This window comes from Curcuma longa, unplaced genomic scaffold (genome assembly GCF_044706935.1).
Source record: "Curcuma longa cultivar G26 ecotype Majalengka, Jawa Barat unplaced genomic scaffold, ITB_CL_G26_1.1 utg8573_np1212_1322966_RagTag, whole genome shotgun sequence".
Classification (NCBI taxonomy): domain Eukaryota; kingdom Viridiplantae; phylum Streptophyta; class Magnoliopsida; order Zingiberales; family Zingiberaceae; genus Curcuma; species Curcuma longa.
Genome location: NW_027435604.1, coordinates 269,221 through 292,216, shown reverse-complemented (window position 1 = coordinate 292,216; position 22,996 = coordinate 269,221). Strand labels below are relative to the sequence as shown.

The 22,996-nt window shown below is 41.5% G+C and overlaps 5 protein-coding genes and 1 pseudogene across 5 annotated transcripts; 5 read left to right on the top strand and 1 right to left on the bottom strand.

The window, feature by feature from the left end:
* Positions 1-963: 963 nt before the first annotated feature.
* Positions 964-2,422, top strand: LOC141820950 (uncharacterized). The gene is made up of 3 exons (XM_074708315.1): positions 964-1,300; positions 1,712-2,042; positions 2,129-2,422. Exons 1-3 carry the CDS (start codon positions 1,041-1,043, stop codon positions 2,210-2,212), a joined length of 675 nt encoding a protein of 224 aa, XP_074564416.1. The 5' UTR covers positions 964-1,040; the 3' UTR covers positions 2,213-2,422.
* A 1,153-nt stretch (positions 2,423-3,575) lies between these two features.
* LOC141820791 (glycerol-3-phosphate 2-O-acyltransferase 4-like) lies at positions 3,576-5,558 on the bottom strand. The gene is made up of 2 exons (XM_074708145.1): positions 4,884-5,558; positions 3,576-4,712 (listed from the first exon to the last, which is right to left on the bottom strand). The coding sequence occupies exons 1-2, from the start codon at positions 5,511-5,513 to the stop codon at positions 3,840-3,842; spliced, it is 1,503 nt and encodes a 500-aa protein (XP_074564246.1). The 5' UTR covers positions 5,514-5,558; the 3' UTR covers positions 3,576-3,839.
* A 1,368-nt stretch (positions 5,559-6,926) lies between these two features.
* Positions 6,927-10,273, top strand: LOC141821002 (K(+) efflux antiporter 2, chloroplastic-like; annotated as a pseudogene).
* Positions 10,274-11,117: 844 nt separating this feature from the next.
* LOC141820794 (stem-specific protein TSJT1-like) lies at positions 11,118-12,343 on the top strand. The gene is made up of 4 exons (XM_074708147.1): positions 11,118-11,358; positions 11,439-11,682; positions 11,778-11,898; positions 11,987-12,343. Exons 1-4 carry the CDS (start codon positions 11,141-11,143, stop codon positions 12,175-12,177), a joined length of 774 nt encoding a protein of 257 aa, XP_074564248.1. The 5' UTR covers positions 11,118-11,140; the 3' UTR covers positions 12,178-12,343.
* Positions 12,344-12,643: 300 nt separating this feature from the next.
* Positions 12,644-14,623, top strand: LOC141820792 (NAC transcription factor NAM-B2-like). Its single transcript, XM_074708146.1, has 3 exons — positions 12,644-12,868; positions 12,955-13,274; positions 13,352-14,623. Exons 1-3 carry the CDS (start codon positions 12,652-12,654, stop codon positions 13,868-13,870), a joined length of 1,056 nt encoding a protein of 351 aa, XP_074564247.1. The 5' UTR covers positions 12,644-12,651; the 3' UTR covers positions 13,871-14,623.
* A 1,286-nt stretch (positions 14,624-15,909) lies between these two features.
* LOC141820790 (4-hydroxy-3-methylbut-2-en-1-yl diphosphate synthase (ferredoxin), chloroplastic-like) lies at positions 15,910-22,767 on the top strand. The gene is made up of 20 exons (XM_074708144.1): positions 15,910-16,053; positions 16,762-17,039; positions 17,348-17,505; positions 18,239-18,345; positions 18,453-18,553; positions 18,627-18,703; positions 19,066-19,185; positions 19,270-19,500; positions 20,016-20,132; positions 20,277-20,351; positions 20,424-20,501; positions 20,851-20,910; positions 20,997-21,059; positions 21,160-21,304; positions 21,389-21,530; positions 21,607-21,684; positions 21,775-21,934; positions 22,004-22,102; positions 22,195-22,299; positions 22,483-22,767. The coding sequence occupies exons 2-20, from the start codon at positions 16,820-16,822 to the stop codon at positions 22,582-22,584; spliced, it is 2,238 nt and encodes a 745-aa protein (XP_074564245.1). The 5' UTR covers positions 15,910-16,053; positions 16,762-16,819; the 3' UTR covers positions 22,585-22,767.
* The last annotated feature ends 229 nt before the right edge of the window (positions 22,768-22,996 follow it).

Sequence of the window (22,996 nt, the reverse complement as noted above, 5' to 3'; positions counted from 1 at the left end):
CAACTTTCAATGTGAGATTAACTTCTCATTTATAATGGACTTCTATCCACTATTTTTTCCATTCACATTTTTCAACATAAACACGATTAATGATGAACGTCGTTGCGAAGTAGAAGATCCCGAACTCATTACTTTTAGCAATAATAATGGTGGTCGACGATCATTACAGTAGGGCAATTATAATATCGTAATGAGGATCGTTACTCGAAAAGTTATAGATAATCCAAGGGAAGGGAAGGATGTATTTTTCTAAGTTGGTTATTTAATATATATATTTTTTCCCCGTAATAATAACTTGATGATGGAAGAGTTTTTGGGGATTTTGTATACTACGAATTTGGTCCCTGGTTTTGCTCTACTTAGAGAGGGCTGAGCCAACCTGTTGAAGTGGAGATAAGAGAACTAAAGCCAGAAGTTGTTGGGCTTGTTTCTAGGTTTTACAAACCTCTCATTCATGATTCATTATGCAATATTTTTCCTTTCTCTTCTAAAGTATCACTTAAGCATCGCTCTGTGTTAATTTTAGATATGAAATTATTTTCAAAGTTTAAAAACAGCAAAAAGTGCTCGGCGGAGAAATATACTTCTACCATATCAACTACTAAGACAAAGATATTTTCCATATCAAACTAGCTATTGCACCCTCGCTTTCATTTTAATAAATGGATAATACTACTTTTTTATGTTTATTTATTTTATAATTTATAAAATTTATATCTTAAAGTATTTAATATATTTTTTTTCAAAAATTTATAATAATTTTAGATTTACAAATTTGAGTTGGTTAAATTTACAATTATATTGAAATTATTTAACACCCTTAATTTTTATTAATGTTATTTTATTAACAATTATAAAATTCTCAATGACAATGATGGCTCTGGCCCTCTTCTGACGCATGACCGTGATGTGTCCGCTTCCTGGCCGTATGGAACCCTGGTGGCTGTTCCTTGCGCAGCCGCCCGAGGAATCGATGCGTTAGATACGAGGGTAGGGTTTCGAATCGGGCGGGGAATCGACTCCGACGCCGACCAACTACGATGGCCGGAGCTCTGACGGCGCCGCTGTGTGTCCGGAGATCTCCCGACGCCTTACGCGTTCATCTCCACATGATGTGGTCCTTCTCCTGGACCGATCCCGACCCTGCCTCATCTGAGTCCGCGGCGATGTCCTCTTCCCCTCCTTCTTCGTCGTCGAAGTCTCGGCCGAAGAATCTATCTCACCGTTTGGCAACAGTAGCCGACGCGATAAAGGAGCGGAAGCTCCCTCCCGAGCTCCGCGGGTTGGGCAACGCCATCAGGTCTTGCATTGGCGCCCCTCTTTCGAACTTCCACATGTCCTCTTGTTCCTCGATCTGAATTTTATTTGAATTTCTTTATATTTTAATATATTTTGTTAGATTAGATAGTTTCTGATACCGCTCACCATTATCATCGATTACCACAGAATAATCATAGAGCTTCTCCCAGTTTCCTGGGAGAGATGCAATTGATCCAAAATTAGATGTGATTGAGTGTTTTTCATCACTAATTTTGTAAAAGTTCCATTTTTTTTGACGGATTAGCTTAACAAACACTTATTGCAAGGAGAAGGGTGCAATTCTTTTGATCATATAGACAACCTCACCTTTACCCTTGCGTCCAAGAAATAGTTGATGTTTTGTTCTGTTTGATTGCTTGATTTCATCCCTCTTGGGATCTTTGATTTTCAGGTCGGAAACTGACATAGTCAATGTCGTCGAACAAAGGATATGGCATTCAATGGAACAAGGGGATTTTGAGAACTTACCAGGGAAAGGCAGACCTCTTAACCTTGATTCAAATCCACATGTAGATCCTGCAGAAGATACCTTGTACAGAATCCTTTCAAGAAATGGTTTTGCGCCTGAGTGGGTGGAACTGAACAAGGAAATCCACTCCGGCATTGCCGAGTGGAGGACAAGCTTGAAGAAGGCTTGGGCCAGAAAATCTGATCATGAGCACTCAAAGTGGCAGAAGGATTCTGAGATCCTCAAGGCTCAGATGCGTGACATCAACAGCAAGGTGAATACATTTAGCTTGCTGTATTTGTTCTTCATGGACTCACATATTTGCTTTTCTTAAGACTTGTTTCGATTACTATATTTCAGATTCTACGATACAATCTCATTGTGCCCTTTGGCCGTCAAATGTTTGGGCTCAAATGGGAGAAAGAAATAGCTAAGTTGGAGTAATTGATCTTTGCATCCTTTGCCATTTACACTGTATCAGCAGATGGCAAAGAAGTGTGTTAGTCGATTTTGTTGTGGGCATCTTTAGTGAAATGACATTTTTTGGTATCATTGCATTTGATAAATAAATGGAAAGACCAAATCTATCCGAGAGCATCAAGCTGATTGCAAGTGTATAAGTAATTTTGTATATGATACTTCTTTTTTCAGCAATTTGTAGCTTAAAACTCACTATAAAACAGACAATTCATGTGCTTTACTTGATGAAGTGCAACAAGTGAAACTAAAGAACTTCGAAGATGTATTCTCATTTACCACCTTTTATTGTTCACTGGGAATCTGGAAACATTTTCCTCTTCTAGGTGGAAGCAGCAGGAGATTGGGTAGTGCTGGTGATCATCTGCAGTGAAACGCAAGGTCGGTCTACTATCTCAACCTGCACAGAAAAGGTGTGTTCAAATTTCTTTTTGCATAGTTTCAGAATGTTTCAACCTTGTTCATGGTATTTTAAGAAGATTTTATTTTTCCAAAAATGAAATCAACTTGCTAAGGTTAGTTCTAAGTTCTCTCAACTGTTGCACTGATCTTGCATCTTTGTTATCTTCATTGAGCATCTTATCACTTATACTTTCTCCATTTGTGACTTTTTCTATATTTTTTGCCATGAGTTGGAATTAAGATAGAAAAAAATCACAAATTCAAACTCTTATAAAGCTAACATGATGTTCAAACATGTCAATACCAAATTGAATGTGATAGGGGTGAATGTTTATCTTATATAATTGTATCTTCCAGTGCCTGATAGGATCAATCTAGCTTCTTCTCCAGGGTTTGGTGAACTCTTTTGCTGCTGAATAGGATAATACTTTAGTATGTCTCCAAACTAAATGGAAAACTTTCTGATTTAGGCAAAAATTTCTTTAGTTGAGAATATCCTTCATCTAGCTTCACTCCTAGATCAAGAAATTTTGATTAGGCAAGGTCTCATCTTTGATTAAGACCCATTATACATAAAAATCTTCTTAGATGCCCCTCTAGAAGCAAAGGACCTCTTCAGTAGAGCTTACAAAATAAGGATGAGGCCAAAATATCCACCACAAAATCCTTTATATGTGCCCCAAATGACTATTCATGCCCTAGGTCATCGACTAGACGAACATCTTAGGTTTGTTTCTCGACCTTTGGGTACTCAAACAGGAGGTAGGCATTAAGTTACCTAAGCAACGATCAAAGTTTTTCTTAAAGACGAGTGCTAATTCTCTTAACCGTCTATTCACCTCCTACACATTAAACCTAGTCAATTAGAATTTAATGTAACAGGTCTCCAAAATGTCAATTAGAATTTAATTCGACCCATTAAAACAGATATCTAATTTAAATTGCATTAGCAAATATCAAAACATCATACTTAAAATGATAAAGGACAGTCCCATGCATTAAATTTCCATCAACGTGGAGTGGCATTGAGAATCTATTGCAACCTTATCAAAGGTTATTTTCACGATTTGAATTCGTGATTATAATGTCAAACGATAATAAATTTATCATTACAGCAGAATATATATATATATAACACTAAAATAATTGTATCAGATTTGCAGTCATGCGATGCTTCATGAAGCACTCGGCATCATTCCACCTTCTTCTCTGGCTCCGGCGGAAGCCTGCCGTCGTTGCCGCCCAGCCTCATGTACTTGTCCTTCCTGGTGAGCCCAGTACATGTGAACCTGAGTGCCCCGGCGATGGCCGCCTGCACGTTGTTCGCCACCTCCTCCGGCGTCCGCCTCCCGCGGCCGCACGTCTCCTCCGCCCGCAGCGGCGGCAGGAACGTGACCTCGTACGCCGGCCGCGGGTTCATGAAAAAGAAGAATGGGTCCATGCACTTCCACCCACGCACGGTGCTCGCGTAGAACACCCTCTGCCTCGCCTCCACCGCCACCGGCACGATCCGGTCGGTCAGCTCCGCGAACAACTTGCTGAATCGCAGTAATGCCGGCTCCCGGCACGTCGTCCCCTCCGGACACACGACCACGTCGCCCTCCTCCAGCAGTGCCGCGATGCGGGCGGCGTCGGCTGCGCGATCACGTGAGAGGGCGACGGCGCGGATCGGGGACAAAGAAACAGAGACAGGGCTCACGCTGTAGGTGACGCAAGCCACCGGGCGGCCCAGTGCGATGCTGATGATGATGGGGTCCAGCGCGGTGCGGTGGTTACAGACGAAGAGGTGCCCAGGGGTGCGCGCCGGCGGAGGGGAGCCACGGATGGAAAGGCGGATGCCGGTGAGGCGGTAAGTATGGCGGACGAAGGGGGCGGGGACGGGGAGGTTGAGGAAGACGCGGAGAAGGGCGAGGGCGAAGCCGAACGGGAGCCATAGGAGGGTGAGGAGGGCGACGAAGGGATCCGGCCGCTGAACCAGCCGTCCGTCATGGAAGATGATCGGCGAGTCGAGCTCCGCCGGCGGCACGCGGGCCGCCTTCCGGTCGTAAGGAACCATGTACGCTTCCTGCAACTCCGAAAATCGAAGTACTAATTCATTAATCTTGAAAAAAAAAACACTTTTTTTATGATCTCGCTGAGAAAATTATCCTGATCCATGGCGATAGAAGCAAAAAAGTGGAAATTTTGAATTAGTTTTTGAAAATTACGAAAATAGAGGAACCGTTACGAGCAGGACCTTGCAGAGAGCCATGAAGTCGTGGTCAGATTCCCGGTCTCCGAGCCCCAACTCCGGCAGAGGCTCCGCCTTGAACTCCCTCTCCACGGCCTCCCTCTTCCGGCTCCCCACCATGACGCCGCCGGCGGCCACCCTCCCCGTGGCCCGCCCCGTCCTCTCGTCCACCTCCAGCTCCGTCCCCAGGACCTTGTCCGCCCCCAAGCACTCCCGGGCGAACTCCTCCACCATCACCCGTGGGTTCGCCGTCACCACCACCCGCCGCCGCCCGCAGGCCCGGAACGCGCGCCAGCTGTCCGCGCGCACGTCCGCGGCGTAGAACCGCGGCAGCACCGCGCGCGCCGCCAGCTCCAAGTCGCGCGCGTGCACGCCGGCCACCGCCACGTAGATGAGCATCTGGATGCCGGCGGCCTCGGAGAAGAGCTTGTAGACGAGGAGAATGGCCGGGGAGAGGAGGAGCAGGGCGGCGCCGCGGAGGAAGCCGCCGGCCTCGACGGCGAGGAGGAAGAAGTAAGGGAAGGAACTTCGGGAGACGAGAAGCGTGCCGTCGAGGTCGGCGGCGGCGGCGTGGGCCTCGCGGCCGGCGTCGCAACAGTGCGCCACCGAGGGGAAGGTCCGGTGCTCCGCAGGCATAGAGGAGGCCTTATCGTGAGCCAAGCTTCCTTGTGTTGGGAGAAACGTGTGAGGAAATGAAAAAGTTGAGGGTTATAATTATAAGAAGCTTGTAAGAGGTTGGATTTAGGTGAGAATAAATCTAATTATATAATTAAGAAGTAATATTTTTTAATTATTTCTAGATTAAATTTTCAAAAGTAGATTTAGTAGATGTTGATTAGGGTTGATTTTTTGAAGTTGATGTAACTATCTTGTTGATTTTTTTAAAAAAAATTATTGGGATTTTGTTCACATTCAATTTGCCACTAGGAAATAGATTAAATATTTTAAAATAAAATATCTAAAACTTCAAGAAGGTAAGTGTAATTTAGTCAAATTTTATTCAAAAATATTCTAAATAAAAAAGCAACTCCTAATTTAAAGAAAAAATGTTGGTTTATTTAAAAAACATTAAAAAAATGCAAGGGAAACAAAAATGAAACTCTTAATTTAAAGAAAAAAAAAGTGTTGATTCATAATAGAAAACTCATAGTCACACAAGGGAGAATTTTTCCCTTTAAGCTTATTTGATTTATAATTTCTATGCTAATTAAATATAAATAAGCTCATACACAATGATAGAGTTAGAAATTTTATAGCCTCCTTAATCCAAAGTTGATCAAAAGTCTCTGAACTATTTTTTTTCTCTTACACATTTTCATTTTTTCTATAGTAAATTTAAATTATAATTTCTCTTTAATTTTATCAGTCTCTTGGATTAAAATTTGGATAAATAATATCCGACTCCGCTCTTATTCATATAGAACTTAGTTTCATAAATTTAATAATTTTTTTACATAAACATTATTAAGCACTTACTTTTACTTTTATTTAGATTTTTATATATATTTTTTGTAACAATAAAAACTTACATTACATAAATAATATTTTTTAAAATAAAATTTTCTGTTCGCATCAACTTCGCGGATTCGGATTGGATTCGGGTGAGAAGTCCATATCCGAATCCGAGCTCTCGAGGAGCGAGGTGCCGTTGCTTTCGACGTGCAGACTCCGACGCGCTCCGCTGCTTGCGACGCCGCTCTTCACGTGGCACCCCGGCGGAGAATGAGCTCCTGCCACCGACGCCCTCTGCCTCTCCGCCGTCGATGATCGTCGCCAGTCGCCGTCTCCACTTTTGCCTGAGCTGAGCTGTTGCTGCCGGAATCGCCGCCCTCCGCCGTCGTTCCTGCTCTCATCACGTGTTTAGGGCTTTGATCTTTCTTGTTCGGTGTTTTGCGAGAAAGTGTGGCCGAGTTAGGTATGGATGATTTAGTTGTGGTTTTTCTTTCTGCAAGGGGAGGGTTGTCTTGGAAGTGTTGTGATCGTGACTGGGGTTTCTTTTTGTTCCACAGGTGGGGGAGGTGCCGGATTTGCTTGCTTCGGTAGCCGAGCATGGATTTAGCTTGTGGCGTTCGGACGTCGTCGACGGCTCACGATTATGGCATCGGTTTGGGTTATTTGAAGTTCGCATACAGAGGGCGGAATCGCTATTTAGTTCGCGACTCTGTAGTTCATGTTGCGACTGATTCGGTCGGAAGGAAATGTTGCTGGCGTCGTTGCGTTCGTGCGGGAGCGTATGGGAGAGATTTCGCGGACTCGCAAAAGGGGAGAGTTTCTGGAAGCTATCTCTTTAACCATAGGAAACTTTTGCAGCGGCCCATGCTATTGAATAATCACTCCAACGATTCCATCGCATATATTGGTCTTAGCAGAGAGGATACTGATGTGATTGGAGGTGACTTAGTAGATGAAAAGAAGTCTCCTATGGAGGAATCAGAAGTAGAGCCTGTTTCTGATGCTAAGTCGACTAGTCCACTAGTAGAGGAAAAGGACGCCTGTCAGCTGGATGAACTGAGGGAGTTGCTACAGAAAGCTATCAAAGAGTTGCAGGTTGCTAGGCTTAACAGTGCCATGTTTGAGGAGAAGGCACTGAAGGTATCAGAGACAGCAATTGCCTTGAAAGATAAAGCTGAACGTGCTCGGTATGATGCCAATTCTGCTCTTTCCATCATTCAGGATATCATTACTGAAGAGGATATCGCCAATGAAGCAGTTCAGGAACCTACCATGGCACTCTCGATGGCGGCTAGGCTTTGGTTGGCACTAGGATCTATTGATTTTGTTGGAACAGAGAACATCGACAGGACCTTCTGGTAATAGTAACAACGACAAGCACTTTTGCCTGCTGAAGAAGAGATCAGGAGCTGTAAGGAAACCTTGGAAAGCTGCAATGAGTCATTGAAACATATCCAAATAAGGAAAGAGGAACACCCAGAGAGAAGTAGAGAGGTTACATGGGATTACTGAGAAAGCTCAGTTGGAATCGTTAAAGGCTGAGGAGGATGTCGTGAACATTAGCTTCTTGCTGAAAAAGCAGTAGCTTTTGAAGTTGAGGCTACTCACGTGTTAATGATGCAGCGTTGGCATTACAGAGAGCTGAGAAAGTCATCTCTAATACTGATGCTTCTGACCAGCAACCTCAATCTTTTCAAGACCAGTTAGTCAAGGAAGAGCCTCATTCTATGGTGAACTTATCTACAGTTTCCATCGACAATCGAACTGCTGAAAGAGATGAAATCTTAGTTGGTGATGAACTTGCAGCTTCTTAGGCCAATTTATAAGCAAATTGCAGAAAACCAAAATGCTGAGATATTGTCTGCAAATACGCTATTTGTTATCCTAGGAACAAGTCTTCTGACAGAACGGGTTTGCACAACTAATTTTAATGATTTCTGACAAATCTTTAGATTTTGAAATGATGACAAATGAAATATCCTGTACAGGCTGGACTCTCTATGGCATTGGGAGCTTTTCTGGCTGGTCTCCTCCTATCAGAGACTGAGTTTTCCTTACAGGTTGAATCAGATATTGCTACTTATCGTGGTCTTCTGTTAGGCCTCTTTTTCATAACAGTAAGTATATCAGTTCCTATCTTCCTTACAGAATTTTGATAATGCAAGTGAACAAAATCAAGGGTCAAGTCTAAAACCTGATTCTCCATGTCACACATGTTTCTTGATGCATTCTGTGATTTTCAAACAACCAAGATGGGATCATTTGAGAGGCTGAATTTACTTTGCCATTTGTACCATTAAATAGCTATATGGAATTAGCATTATTTTTTGTTTATATTTTCTATTCACTGCTACTGCTGCTGCTTGCATTGAGAAGCAGTAGTGTTGCCTTACACTGCTGCTTGTGTGCTTGCATGTTGTGGAAGCTCAGGTGCCTTGCTCCCTCTGTGGTCAGCCATCTACTTCGTGACTTGTTTGGTTCTTTAATACTCTGCCCTTTATGGTGATGTTGCTTTCTTGTTCACGGCATAAGACATAAATTGTTCTGAATTTTATCTTTATTGCATTAGCTTGCTGCATTCAGAAATTGCTCAACTTTTGTCAAAGTTGGGTATGGCACTCCCTTTGCTTTCCATTCATGGGCATCTTGTAGCACACAGAAATAGGCCATTTTTGTGTGGCGCTCTGCAACACACACAATTGTCATGTTGAGGTTGATTAATTGAAGAATGCACATTGTCAATTTCTGCTGTGTTATAACTAATCTGAAAGACAAAAAAATTACTACCTCAACTAATTTAACACTATCCTTAAAAATTTGGTAGATAAGTGCTAAAAGCCTTCTCCTTCCTTGCTGAAGCATGCAAATCAGTTTACAATTTGGCACACAGATTTGACAATTCAAATAAGGAAACCTAACTATTGCAAATTAATCTTCAATTTATTGGATTCTTTGAAGAAATGGCATTGCATATAATTGGAAAGAAAAATTAGTAATAAAGATTTACAGTCACAAAGGGTCTAATATCAAAATTTTAACTTAATTTAGCTGATATTTATTGTATTCTTGTCTTTTGAAACTGAACAGAGCCAACTACTATTATGAAAACTCAATCCAAATTAGAAGGCTATTTGGTGATATAGATGAATGGTGATCTTGGCACATGGAGATACTGTTTTCTATATGCATTTCACATCCACTGAGAGTGACCAAATAATGCAATGACCAACTGTACATTGATTTATACTCAAATCGTGCATCATCTTAATCCTTTTTTTTTTTGCAAGGCTAGGGTGATATAGCCTTGCATAAATTCAATTGAGGGAGAAAATTGATGTAGCTGATCCTAGAAAGTTGGCACAGAAATGGCTTGATGATGATGAAACTAATAATTCAAATAGGTGCATTATGTTTTGAACTATTTCTGCAATGATGTTTTTAGATTGTACTGTTGCTTCAATATAGTTTGCTACAGTTTGTTTGATAGTTAACGTAATTCTTACAATCTGCATTTCTTCTCTTGCCATCTACAATTTTTTCAGGTTGGTATGTCTATCAATCCAAAGCTTCTTCTTGCAAACTTTCCAGTTATTATGGGGGCATTAGGTCTCTTGATTGTTGGAAAGACTCTGGTGGTTGCATTAGTAGGTAAACTATTTGGTATTTCAACAATAGCAGCAATAAGAGTTGGCCTTCTACTTGCTCCTGGTGGAGAATTTGCCTTTGTTGCATTTGGTGAAGCTGTAAATCCGGTGATCTATTGACAGATCCTCTGTTCCATTATTATCTCAATAGATTTAATGACTCATTTTACTCTTTCTGATATCTGGATCTAGGTTTTAAACACTGTACAAATCCCTATTGGAGAACTTGTCGCTTGTGGTAGCTATTTCTACATAGCAGATTGTTTGTCATCCTGTTCCACCAATAAAGATGATTACTGACTAATATCAAACAATACAGTCCAGTGCTGGTCAAATTAAATTTCAAATGATTTGCTTTAATCAAATTAATGAAATATAGCATTACTGTCTGATTTAACTCTCAATTTTTTTATTTGCATGCTCATCACATTCCGAAAGTTCATACTAAGTTCTATTATGCTTGTTGGTCACTAATTTAATAAGTGTAGGATCTATCCCTCAATTAAGTATCAATTTTTCATAATTACTTATGTTTCAAAAGAAAAAAAGAGGAACATCTTTTTTTAAAAAATTGTTAAGCATTTATTTAAAAAAAATACATGACTAATTTATTTGACTTGACAAAATTAAATTAGTTAATATTATATTTCTAATAGTAATGCAACCCTCTTTATCAAATTTAATAAATATTTTTATTTTTATTTTTGTTTTCCTATCATAACAATTCCTTTTGATTGGAAGCCAAGCATGGATTTGGATAGTTGAACCGGAGATTCTTACCGACGGATAAAGCAAAAAAAAGATACACGTGGCGACCTGACAGCATCCACAGCACCAACTTGCTTACGTGGACATGAGACAGCGCCGATCTTTCATTCTTATCCAGAACAAGCCGCCACCGACATGTTCCTTTTCGAGTAATCGGGTCTCTCTCTCAAATCCATAGCTAGATTTACTAAATCTGATTGACCTTTAACACGTGGCAGTATATCCACGGTTCGTCTAAATTTGACTTGTGCGTGGCAATTCTTATCCACTTTTCCTCATCAATTATATTAACAAAATAATTATCCTTTTAATCCATTAACTTTCTATAAATAATCACCAGATTCCCATTCCTCAGCTCCATAATCCATTACCGATCCTTTTCCGTTGAAGGAAACAGAGATGTTGGCCGTCTTCCACAAGACCTTCGCCCGCCCTCCGCCGGAGCTCGTCTCTCCGGAGCCCGGCCTCCGGCAGCGCTGCGCCAAGAGCCCCGACGAGATCCTCCACGACTTCCACGCCGCCCACCCGGCCGTCTCCTTCTGCGCCTCCTTCGCCGGCGGCGCCGCCCTCGCCTCCCTCGGCCCCCACGCCCCCCGTCCCTCCTTCCTCCACCAAAGGTTCCTGAAAGGAGAGATTTTGACATCGTAAATCATCTGAAATAAACGGAAATTAAACCTTTTTTTGTGTATCTCTGCAGATTGTTCTGTAGCTACGACGATGTTTACTGCGTGTTCGTGGGGAGCATCCACAACCTGAGCTCGCTGGTGCGCCAGTACGGCCTCTCCGGCAAGTCCACCGACGAGGCGCTTCTCGTGATCGAGGTCTACCGCACGCTGCGTGACCGCGGGCCCTACCCAGCCGATCAGGCCCTCAAGGACATCGCCGGAAGCTTCGCCTTTGTCGTCTACGACAACGCCACCGGCGCCGTCTTCGCCGCCCTGGTACGCGGGTTTGCATTGCGCCGCAGCAAACTAATTTTAGATAGTAATCAAACGGGCGTGTGTTTTCTTAATTTGGGCGTTACTTCTGGTGGCAGAGCTCCGACGGCGGCGTGCCGCTGTTCTGGGGCGTGGCGGCGGACGGGTCGGTGGTGATCGGCGACGAGGTGGAGATCGTGAAGGGTGGCTGCAGCAAGTCTTACGCTCCGTTCCCCGCCGGTAACAATTTCAGCTCCCTATTTATACTCGAAATGGAAAAGGAAACCGAACGATGAAACTGATCCGGCAAGTGAATTGTGGTTTTCAGGCTGCATGTTCCACAGCGAGGGAGGGCTGAGGAGCTTCGAGCATCCGATGAACAAGATGAAGGCGATGCCGCGAGTCGACAGCGAGGGCACCATGTGCGGCGCCAGTTTCAACGTTGACTACTTCGATAAGGTCAACGCTATGCCGCGTGTCGGGAGCGCCGCCAACTGGGCCTCCACCTGGGACGCTTAATAAAAATCTTCACGTGATAAATCTGCATGCCGTGTTACGTTTGGTTGCGTTGTTTATGATTTTCTTTTTCCCTTTTAATTTATTGTTTTTCCTTGAAAATTGAAATGTAAAGTTGGTCTGACCATGGCTTAACGTGGGCTTCAATGATAATTGGGCTTGGTTGGTACTTTAGAGGCCCATTAGAAAGTACGAAACGCATGTTATCGGGATATTTGAATAATTAGAAATCTGAGGGCGTAATTGAAATGTTTCCTATCACATTTGTTGGGCACCCGAGTCTGTCGCCTGACGTCATCCGTTCCATCCGGATCACACCGTCCTCGCCCACTCGCGCGTACCCGCCGTGGTCCCCACGCACAACGCCGGAGTCCGCGTTAGCATGACTCGCGCCGCTGGCTGGGCCCACCTCCCGATGCCTTTATAACCCTTCGCCGCCATCGTCTCCTCCTCCTCCTCCTCTCGCTCTCCATCGACATGGAGAACGCCGCCTCCGGCGCCGCCATGAAACCACCGCTGCCGCCGCCGTCAAATCCGCCGCAGCATCGTCGTCTGCCTCCCGGTTTCCGCTTCCACCCCACCGACGAGGAGCTCGTCGTCCACTACCTCAAGAAGAAGGCTGCCTCCGCCCCCCTCCCCGTCGCCATCATCACCGAGGTCGATCTCTACAAGTTCGATCCCTGGGAGCTCCCAGGTTACCCCGCCCCCTTCCTCCTCCTCTCTGCGATTTCCAGTCCCATTTGCTCGATTAACAGTTAACAATTGCTATTATTGTCACAGGAAAGGCCAGTTTTGGGGAGCAAGAGTGGTACTTCTTTAGCCCTAGGGACCGGAAGTATCCCAACGGCGCGCGGCCTAACCGGGCGGCGACGTCCGGGTACTGGAAGGCCACCGGCACCGACAAACCGATATTGACCTCGGGCAGGAGCCAGGTCAAGGTTGGCGTCAAGAAGGTCCTCGTCTTCTACGGCGGCAAGCCGCCGAAGGGCGTCAAGACCAACTGGATCATGCACGAGTACCGTCTCGTCGACGACCACTACCGCCATAGCAGCAGCGGACCTCCCCATGTCGTCAACAAGAAGAGGGGCGGATCGCTCCGGGTAGAACCTTAAAAATTTGATCGCACGCGATTGCTTCGTGGGTGCTCGATTGATCGATTTGTCGTGTTGTGTTGTAGCTGGATGATTGGGTTTTGTGCCGCATCTACAAGAAGAGCAACGCCGGCGGCGTCGGCAATAGGTCCTCTACGGAGGATGGCGGCGCGGGTGACGCGCTCGGCGCCGCGTCGAGCGGGCAGATGGAAGAGCTCCGACCGCCGCCGACCAACTACAACGTCCTGATGGCGAACGACGAGACCTTCTTCGAGGGGCTTCTCGCCGCAGAGGTCGGCCTGCCCGCTAACCCGATCGCCCACCTCGGCGCCGCGCCGAGAACCAAGCTCAACCTCACCTTCCCCTTGCGCCACCCCCTTTTCTCCCCCTACTGGAACGCCGCCTCTCTCGACAGCAGCAACGACAACAACGCCAGCAGCTGCAGCAATGGCAGCGCTGCTGCAAACGACGACTCCCAGCGCAAAAACCGGATGCTCCTCGACCAGATTGACCACGGCAGGGCATACCAAAACCAGATCATTCATGGCGCTTCCATCTTCCACCAGCATCCCTACCAGCTCCCCGGAGTGAACTGGAGCTCCTAATCGTCAACCACAACCATCCTCGACCAATTCCAGGCATCTCAAAACAGTGCACACAATCAAAGTCCAATTGTTCCAGTCCATGAACAGAGGGATCACCAGTGCGACAGCAGATAACAGAACAGAACAGAACAGGAAAAAAGTTGGATTCTTCAATAACCCTAAGAGAGTTCAAGAAGATCACAAACCAAACTGGTACTGTAATTTCAGAATAAACAACATATACAATCGAGAATTTCACAGACACTTTTTCTTGGATGATTCGTGTTCTGTTTGCAGACTGCGACATGAATTGAAGGTCAGCAGTCACCAGCCAGCTTCTGTTAATGTTTCTGCTAACGATCTCCATCTGCACACAGCGAGTGACAGTGAAAGCTTGGAATATCTCCATTGAGAGTTAGGTTCGACCAGAACAAGTGTTTTGTGGGCTTGACTCAGGTTCCCCGAATTGTAACCCTAAATCATATCCGAGCTATGCCATCGATGCGATCGACTTACTTCCGATGAGATAGATAGATAGATAGATCGATAGATATTTGTTAGAATATTATCTATGACTCACATGTGACAAAAATGTGGAGGTTCTACACGATCGGCCTCACAGTTGTTTGTAGAGAGTATTACCTATGACTCACATGCTTGTGTTGTGAGGTTGGTGAAATGCCTTCGGGTAAAGGTGGCAAAAAGAGAGTGATATCCATTGATTGTGAGGAAGAGTTAAGGGTGGTGAGCTATCTTTTTCGAAATGAAAGTTTTGTGAGATCAATCTCGGGTTGGCACTATGGTATGGCGATATATGTCTAAGGTGAAAGATTCGATAACTAGGCGAAAGTTATGGTTTAGTGTAAACAATTTGAGTTTCATAGGGCTCGTATGCAACAAATTGGAGAATGATACTTTCTATGTCTAATATGAGCTTGCAATCCATGGCAAAAGGTGGAGGAAGAAGAAGTAGCCAAAAATGAGGGTTAAGAAGTTGAGATTAGGGATGAAAAACACTTTAGTATGAATTAGAGTTTTTATTGATTTAAAAGTTATATTATCATCCTATTATATCAAAAATTTGAACTATAAAAATATTTTCTTTTTGTTAAAGGTAAATCACGAGGGATGAATTTTCTTATATTTTATACATTGTCATTTATTTGGGCTGTAAATGAGCCTAATTAATTTAAAATTTATGTTGTTCAAGTTTGTCAATCTCTCTATTCGAATTTGTTTGAATATTTAAAATGTTTACATTTTAAAATCTATTTAATTGATTAGTGAGGTTGATATTATTTATTTACAAATTTGATAAATATTTTGTTAATAAATATAATTCATAATTTTTATTGATGGATCATTTTTATGAATATTAATATTTGTTCAAATTTATTCATGTAACTTTATTTAAGTTAATAACACGTCTTTAGTTTTTTTAAAAAAATATCTAGAATAATCATGTCCTTATTTAGCTATAATAACTTCATTTATTTGTAATAAGTATTTTGTTTAATTATAATAGATTATAAATAAATTAATTAGCAAGAATATAAATATATTTTTAATTATAATATAATTTTTATTTAATTATCCAAACACCCATCACATAATAAAATAAAGAGATCCTATCAAGCGACTCAAGCCCTGTCTCTAATACAGCCAAATTTTGTCTAGACAAGTGAGGACTCTTTGAATGCGATGCAATTTAAAATTTCTTTTTTCTGTTTAGAAATATATTTTAAAAAATCATTTAAAACAATAATTTATTGCATTCTGCAGTGAGCATCCGCATAGAATATTCTTGACACATCACGTTTTTAATTCACCTATTTTTTTAACTAATTGTTTAAATTCAAAATATTCTTTTTAAATATATATATATATATATTCACTTAATTTTAGATCAAATTGGTAATAATTTTAAAATTTGTGAATGTATTTTAGCGTGCAAAAAAAAAATAAAAAATGGGAAATTAAATGGAGGAGGAGGGTGATTTTTTTTGTTTAAATAAATATAAAAAAGGGAATTATTTGTGAGTTTGGTTGGTTGATAAGGCGGAGGGGTGAAATCCGACTCGCTGACGCTGAGTGCATTGGCTCCTGTGGCAGGGCGGCGCAAGGAGGAGGGAGGAAGAGGGCGAGGAGGAAGCTCCTTGGTCCTGGACTACTCACCGTAGCGCGATCCTTCTCCGTTGGAGTCGGTGAGAAGCGCCTCCTAATCCGTCGCCTCTTATACTTCTTCCTTTTCTCCGGGATTGAGCTGTCATTTTGGACGTAGCTAGTTTGGAACTCCTGGATCTAAGAGATTAATGCTCGGTGGAAGATTAGTTGTTCGGATTTGCGAAAAAGATTTTGCATTTTTTGGCGAGTGCTTGGATTTCGCTTCGATTTTTGACGTGAAAGTTGGAGTTTTTACTGGAGTCTGGACTTCAAATACTTGTTCAAAGTTATGTTTGTTCTGGTGAAAAGTAATACCCCGTCGCTGTGTAGTTGTTGAGCTTCATTTCTAACAATAATTTCACCTTTAGCTTTCTAACAACGTGGACTCTTTACTCGTTGGAAGATTAGGTGTTTGGATTTTCGATAAACTTTTTTACATTTTTTTTTGGCGAGTTCCCTGATTTGCCTTCGATTTTTGACTTGAAGTGGAGTATTTCTCTAGAACTTGGACTTCATGAAATTAATACCGTGTGATTAAGGAGCTGTCAGTTTTAATTGCCAACGATAATTTTGGCTTTAGTTTTCATCTGTAAAATCTTTTGGGCGCGGCGCTGGATTTGTGTTTTTTTTTGTACTTCTCATAATTGGTTGTTGATGTTCAATTTGTTTGTGAGACTGAAATCAGCAGTTTTTGTTCCCTTTTGAAGTGACTTGTGGAGTGTTTGCCATCTGATGTTAATTGCACGCAGAAAGCAAAAAGGTGTCATCTACGATTTCATTTCCACAGAGAGAAAGGCGTTGAGGATCATGGCTACTGGAACAGTTCCTTTATCGATGGCTGGTCTGTGGACTAGGGACCGCCACTTCTGTTTTGCAAAGAGCGTAGACTTTGCCAGGATTGTTGGTCTGCCTGAGAATCAAAATTTGATGCCTCGGAGAAGAAATTTGTCTATGATTAGGAATTCTTCCAAATCTAGCTCAGATATTGTGGAGCTGGAGCCTGCATCAGAAGGAAGTCCTCTCCTAGGTATAATATGATTCTCCTAGTGTTTAGATGACTGGGCTCTCGTCCATATTGCCGATTATCCATCATAAGTCCTGATTTTACATACACTGATCAAGTCCGGCACCCGTGCAACTCGATAAATGGAGACCATTTTCATTTTTGTGTTAATGCAGCCTAACATTTGGTTCCTTTTTTTTTTTGTTTAGGAATGGATTATTTCATACATCGATGATAATCTATAACTTTGGTTGAATAACTGACTTTAAAAATGAATTGTAAATCAATCATTGATTATTAATGGAACTAACGCCTGTTTTCCATCTCTCTAGTTCCCAGGCAGAAGTATTGTGAATCGATTTACAAGACTGTAAGGAGAAAGACTCGTACTGTGATGATAGGGAATGTGGCTTTAGGCAGTGAGCACCCCATACGAGTTCAAACTATGACTACTTCAGATACCAAGGATGTTGACAAGACTGTTGAGGAGGTCTGCTTATGTCTAAGATCAAACTTTGCTATTGATTAACACTGAGTCCTATCTGGAATGCTTAAATTTCTAGTCTAAACTTATCAATAGATTATTTGAGCTGAAAGTTGATTGAATGGAGATAGCTTTTAGTTTGTTCTTTGTTTTCTCTTTATCTTCTTCATCAAGGCTTGCCACTATAATTAGCGTTTTGTGTATTTTTCATTTTTAAAAATCTTTCAATTAACCTAAAAGGTACAGTTGGTCCAACTAGAGCTAGCAATCTTCAGAAATTCTTTATTCTCATGCCTCTTTAATCTTGAACTGATAAAAAGAGAGTGAAAATATCCCATTTATCTTATATTTGTACATAATTTCTTATCTTGTAATCATGAAAATGATGGTGTGAAACCCCCTCCAGAGTAATGAATACTGCAGTATGCATGTAATAGGAAGGCATTCATAGAATCCGGAGGCTCCATATCATTTTACCATTTGCTATGAAGTATACACCTAATTTATTAGCTACTTCCTTTACAAATATAAAGTAAATTGTTGTTATTGTTACTATGGTTTGTCATTACTTGCTTAGTCTTTATCAACAGTTAATCATTTTTCATAAAATACAATTCTTGTTTATTATCTCACCGGTTTCTATATCATTCCTTAATTTCTTTCTCTTAATGCTATCCAGTAGATGCATTTCTTTCCAAGGAATGTGGGTGAATCTAATTAATTACATGGCATTTTCCAGGTAATGAGAATTGCAGATACAGGTGCAGATTTGGTTCGGATAACAGTTCAAGGGAAGAAAGAAGCAGATGCTTGCTTTGAGATTAAGGACAAACTTGTCCAGAAAAAGTAGGTCCTGCATTTTTTTTATTCTTTTCCACGATTGCGGCAATCGTATAGCATTCAAAAATCCTTCTCTTATTTGTATAAAATGATTGTCTTTCCCATGAATCCAGTTACAACATCCCTCTTGTCGCGGACATTCATTTTGCACCAGCAGTTGCACTTAGAGTAGCTGAGTGTTTTGACAAGATTCGAGTCAACCCAGGAAATTTTGGTCAGTTAACTTACAGCTAGAAGAACAAATTGCCACCAATGCAACAGTGATAGCTAAAACAATTTTTCTGCAGCTGATAGGCGAGCCCAATTCGAGCAGTTAGAGTATACTGATGAAGAATATCAAAAGGAGCTTGAGCATATTGAGCAGGTTTTGAGAATTAGTTTGCCCAATTTTTTTCCTGCTTTTTGAATAACTAAAAGTTCATTAGTGAGATTGCAAATTAAATATCTTCCTTTATTATCCAGCAAGGGATTTACTTCTAGGAACAAATTGAATAATTATATTTGGAATCTAAATCAAAGTTGAAAATTTTGAATCTTATTCAGCTTTAATGTGTATCATAAAACTATCTGCTATTTATTTTTTCATGTTGAGAACTTGAAATCCCATTTCATTCAGTGATTCTATTTCTTACTGCAATATTTTATTGTTGTTGCTGTTTTATAGTACCCATGTCTCAGACATATTATTCAATATTTACATTATCTTTTGTTCATCTTCCATCTCAGGTCTTCAGTCCATTGGTTGAGAAATGCAAGAAGTATGGCCGAGCAATGCGAATTGGGACAAATCATGGAAGTCTTTCTGATCGTATAATGAGCTACTATGGAGATTCTCCAAGAGGAATGGTTGGTACTTTTGTTTGTAAGCTTCAAATTGACTATTTTTCTAGAAGAAGCTAAAAACTGAATGACTTACTGTTTTTGCAACAGGTTGAGTCTGCCTTTGAGTTTGCACGGATATGCCGGAAGCTTGATTTCCATAATTTTGTCTTCTCGATGAAAGCCAGTAACCCAGTCATCATGGTTCAAGCTTATCGTTTGCTTGTGGCAGAGATGTATGTTCAAGGTTGGGATTATCCTCTGCACTTGGGGGTTACTGAAGCTGGAGAAGGAGAGGATGGGAGGATGAAATCTGCAATTGGTATTGGGACTCTTCTTCAGGTTCCTTCTTTCAACCAACCACTTTTTGGATAAAATCTTTATGTTCCACAATGCAGAATTCAAACTATACATCAAGCGAGCTTTTGGTATGGCTAAATGGATAGCCCAAATCATGGTCAAGTTGTGGACCCTAAGAAGAGATGCTTGGCTCATCCAATTGCTCTGTCATAGCTGTTGAATATGAATTCAATCATATCCTAGTGGAATTGTAAAGAAAGATAAAGAAAATAATCTAATTATAGATGTAGATTTGTTCCAACAATACAATTAAGAGATTTCCTACCACACACACACACACACACACACACACACAAAGAAGCATAATTCTTGCTTTGTTTAGTGGAAAATATTCATTCTTATGTCGATTTTTTTTTTTTGCTTGAATTAATTTAGGAATACAAGTTCAGAGTTCAAATGGAAGAGTTATACTTGATCAAATAAAGTTACTTCAAATGCATTTTTTTTATTGATAGTGAAGTAATGTTCTTGAACATCTTTCCTTTATTTTTCAACAGGATGGTTTGGGTGATACAATCAGGGTGTCCCTGACTGAACCACCAGAGAAAGAGATTGACCCTTGTAAAAAGTTGGCTAACCTTGGCATGCAAGCTTCAAATCATCAAAAGGGAACTGTATGGCTATTTCCATCTATCATTTTCCACCAGTTCTTGATGAAAAGCTAACTGCTAGAGCAATCATTATATTATGCATGTCTAACTGTACTTATGGACCTTTGCCTTTGAAACCTAACTTCTACCGCACAAAATTTAAACTAGGTTCCTTTTGAGGAAAAACATAGACGATATTTTGACTTTCAACGTAGAACTGGTCAACTTCCAGTACAGAAAGAGGTTAGAACTTCTACTCTCAGTTCATTACATCAACCTGTGAAGAAAGCTTTCTGAATTTGCCACTTTGTATAGGGCGAGGAAGTGGACTACCGAGGCGTTCTTCATCGTGATGGTTCTGTTCTTATGTCAGTGTCATCAGATATGCTGAAGGTAGATAATAAATGCCACTTCTATACACTTATGTATGGTTGTATATTTTCTCTACTACTGTTGCACCAGCTTACTTTGCCTATTTGGATCCTAAACTTTTTTTTGATGATCATTGGATCAGATTTGCCAGGCACAACTTTGGTTTACTCCTGACTAATTTTAGCAACTATGTTGATTCCAAGTTTCAGAGAACACCTACATTGATGATTATGCTAATCTAATGATCTGAGAATTTGTCAAATAATCATGTAGATTCAAATACTAAATTAGTATCTCATGCATTGTCTATTTTATTTGCATGCTGCACCTACCTTTCCCTTTATCTCATGTTCCAATTTTCTTTTAACAGACGCCAGAACTTTTTTACAAGTCTCTCGCAGCAAAGCTTGTAGTGGGAATGCCTTTCAAGGTTTGTAGTTATCAACTGTGACTTCCATCCTTGAAGTTCACCCAGAACATCTACAAGGACTGTGCTGAACTTTTTGTGATTTCCAGGATCTGGCAACGGTGGACTCTATTCTTCTTAGAGATCTTCCTCCTTTAGAAGATGCTGAATCTGTAAGCTCTCAGTTAGTTGATTTTGTGTGTTTCTAAAAGTAAGAGCATGAAAAGTTTTTGAGGATCTAGGGGTCTGACTCATATTCCTTAACTTTGTCAGAGGTTAGCTCTCAAAAGATTGATTGATATAAGCATGGGCGTTGTAGTTCCATTATCTGAACAGTTGACTAAACCACTTCCTAATGCAATTGTCCTTGTGAACCTCAATGAACTGTCAACTGGCGCTCACAAGCTTTTGCCAGAAGGTAACATATGGATTTCATCAATCAACTCTTTTTGCTTCTTTCATTCAAGGCTGTACTTAAACTTTCTGATGTACTTTTTTGTAGGCACTCGATTAGCTGTAACCATTCGAGGTGATGAACCTTATGAGGAACTAGATATCATCAAGAATGTCAGTGATATCACAATGTTGCTACATGATCTTCCATTAAGTGAAGATAAGCTCAGCAGAGTTCATGCAGCAAGGAGGTAAATGATCATAATATAGAAATAGCCATCTAACCTCACAATTTGACAGTCATGCAACTTTCTTTTTCCCTTTCAGGTTGTTTGAGTATCTAGAAGAAAATTCTCTCAACTTTCCTGTTATTCACCATGTCCAATTTCCTAAAGGAATTGATAGGTTAGGTTAAACTGCGACTTTGATGATACTAGAGTGATTTTGGAACTTGTAATTGTTATCTATTTCTCATTCTGCTCCTCCATTTGACAGAGATGATCTTGTGATTACTGCTGGGAGCAATGCTGGTTCTCTTTTAGTTGATGGGCTTGGAGATGGTATACTACTTGAGGCTCCTGATCAGGAGTTTGAGTTCCTAAGGGGCACATCCTTCAACTTGCTTCAAGGTTGCAGAATGCGCAACACGAAAACTGTAAGCAATCGATACATATCAACAACTACTTTGCACTGTGATTTGAAACTAGTTCCAACGATGTTTCAGGAGTATGTGTCCTGCCCATCTTGTGGAAGGACACTCTTTGATCTCCAAGATGTCAGTGCTGAGATCAGGTCAAAGACTTCACACCTCCCCGGAGTTTCGGTAAACTCCTTACTCTTCCTGCTTCTGGAATTGCACTACCAGTCCAATTAGATGCTTTGGCAAATGCTCTACTCTCCTCGACTCCTTTGCAGATTGCCATCATGGGTTGCATAGTGAATGGACCAGGAGAGATGGCCGATGCAGATTTCGGTTACGTCGGCGGCGCACCGGGGAAGATTGATCTTTATGTTGGAAAGGTAATATCTAGGAACTGCCTCCATTGAAAAAATTTGCAGTCACTACAGGAAGTTCTCAGCTGCTTCCTGAAATCTTATCATCACCTCTCGAATCCACTTCATGAACTGTCTTAAGCTCCATTGATAAATTCGAGCAATTTCTTGGACTAAAATCTCCAAGATGTTGTGATTTTTGTGTTGCAGAATGTGGTGAAGAGAGGTATTGCAATGGAGGATGCAACTGATGCTCTAATTCAGCTCATAAAGGACCATGGCCGCTGGGTTGATCCACCAGCTGAAGAGTAGATTCAAGACTCCACCATGAAAATAAATATAAATGAATTTTTTTTCTCTCTATTTTTTCTTCAAACTCAAAGCATTGTTCATGGCAAATATGAGAGATTGGATATGTATGAACAATTGTAGGTAGTTTTATAGTATGGATATTGAAGAAGATGATGGTGCAATACTAATCGAGATCTTCATTCAGTACTTACGTCGAACGCTTGCTCTGCTCTACGCTGTTGCCGGAGTCCCGGTGGCCGCGCCGGTGGAACTGAGCGCCAGCATCGGCCGCATGTCTCGAGCAGCTCCAGCGATGCTCCAGCCACCTCAGAGGGATCGGAGAAGACAAACATCGGGGTATATCCAACTCCCGGCCGTCGCTCTCCGCCGACGTCACGATTCAATTTCTTGATTTCGGTCGCCGGAAGAGCTA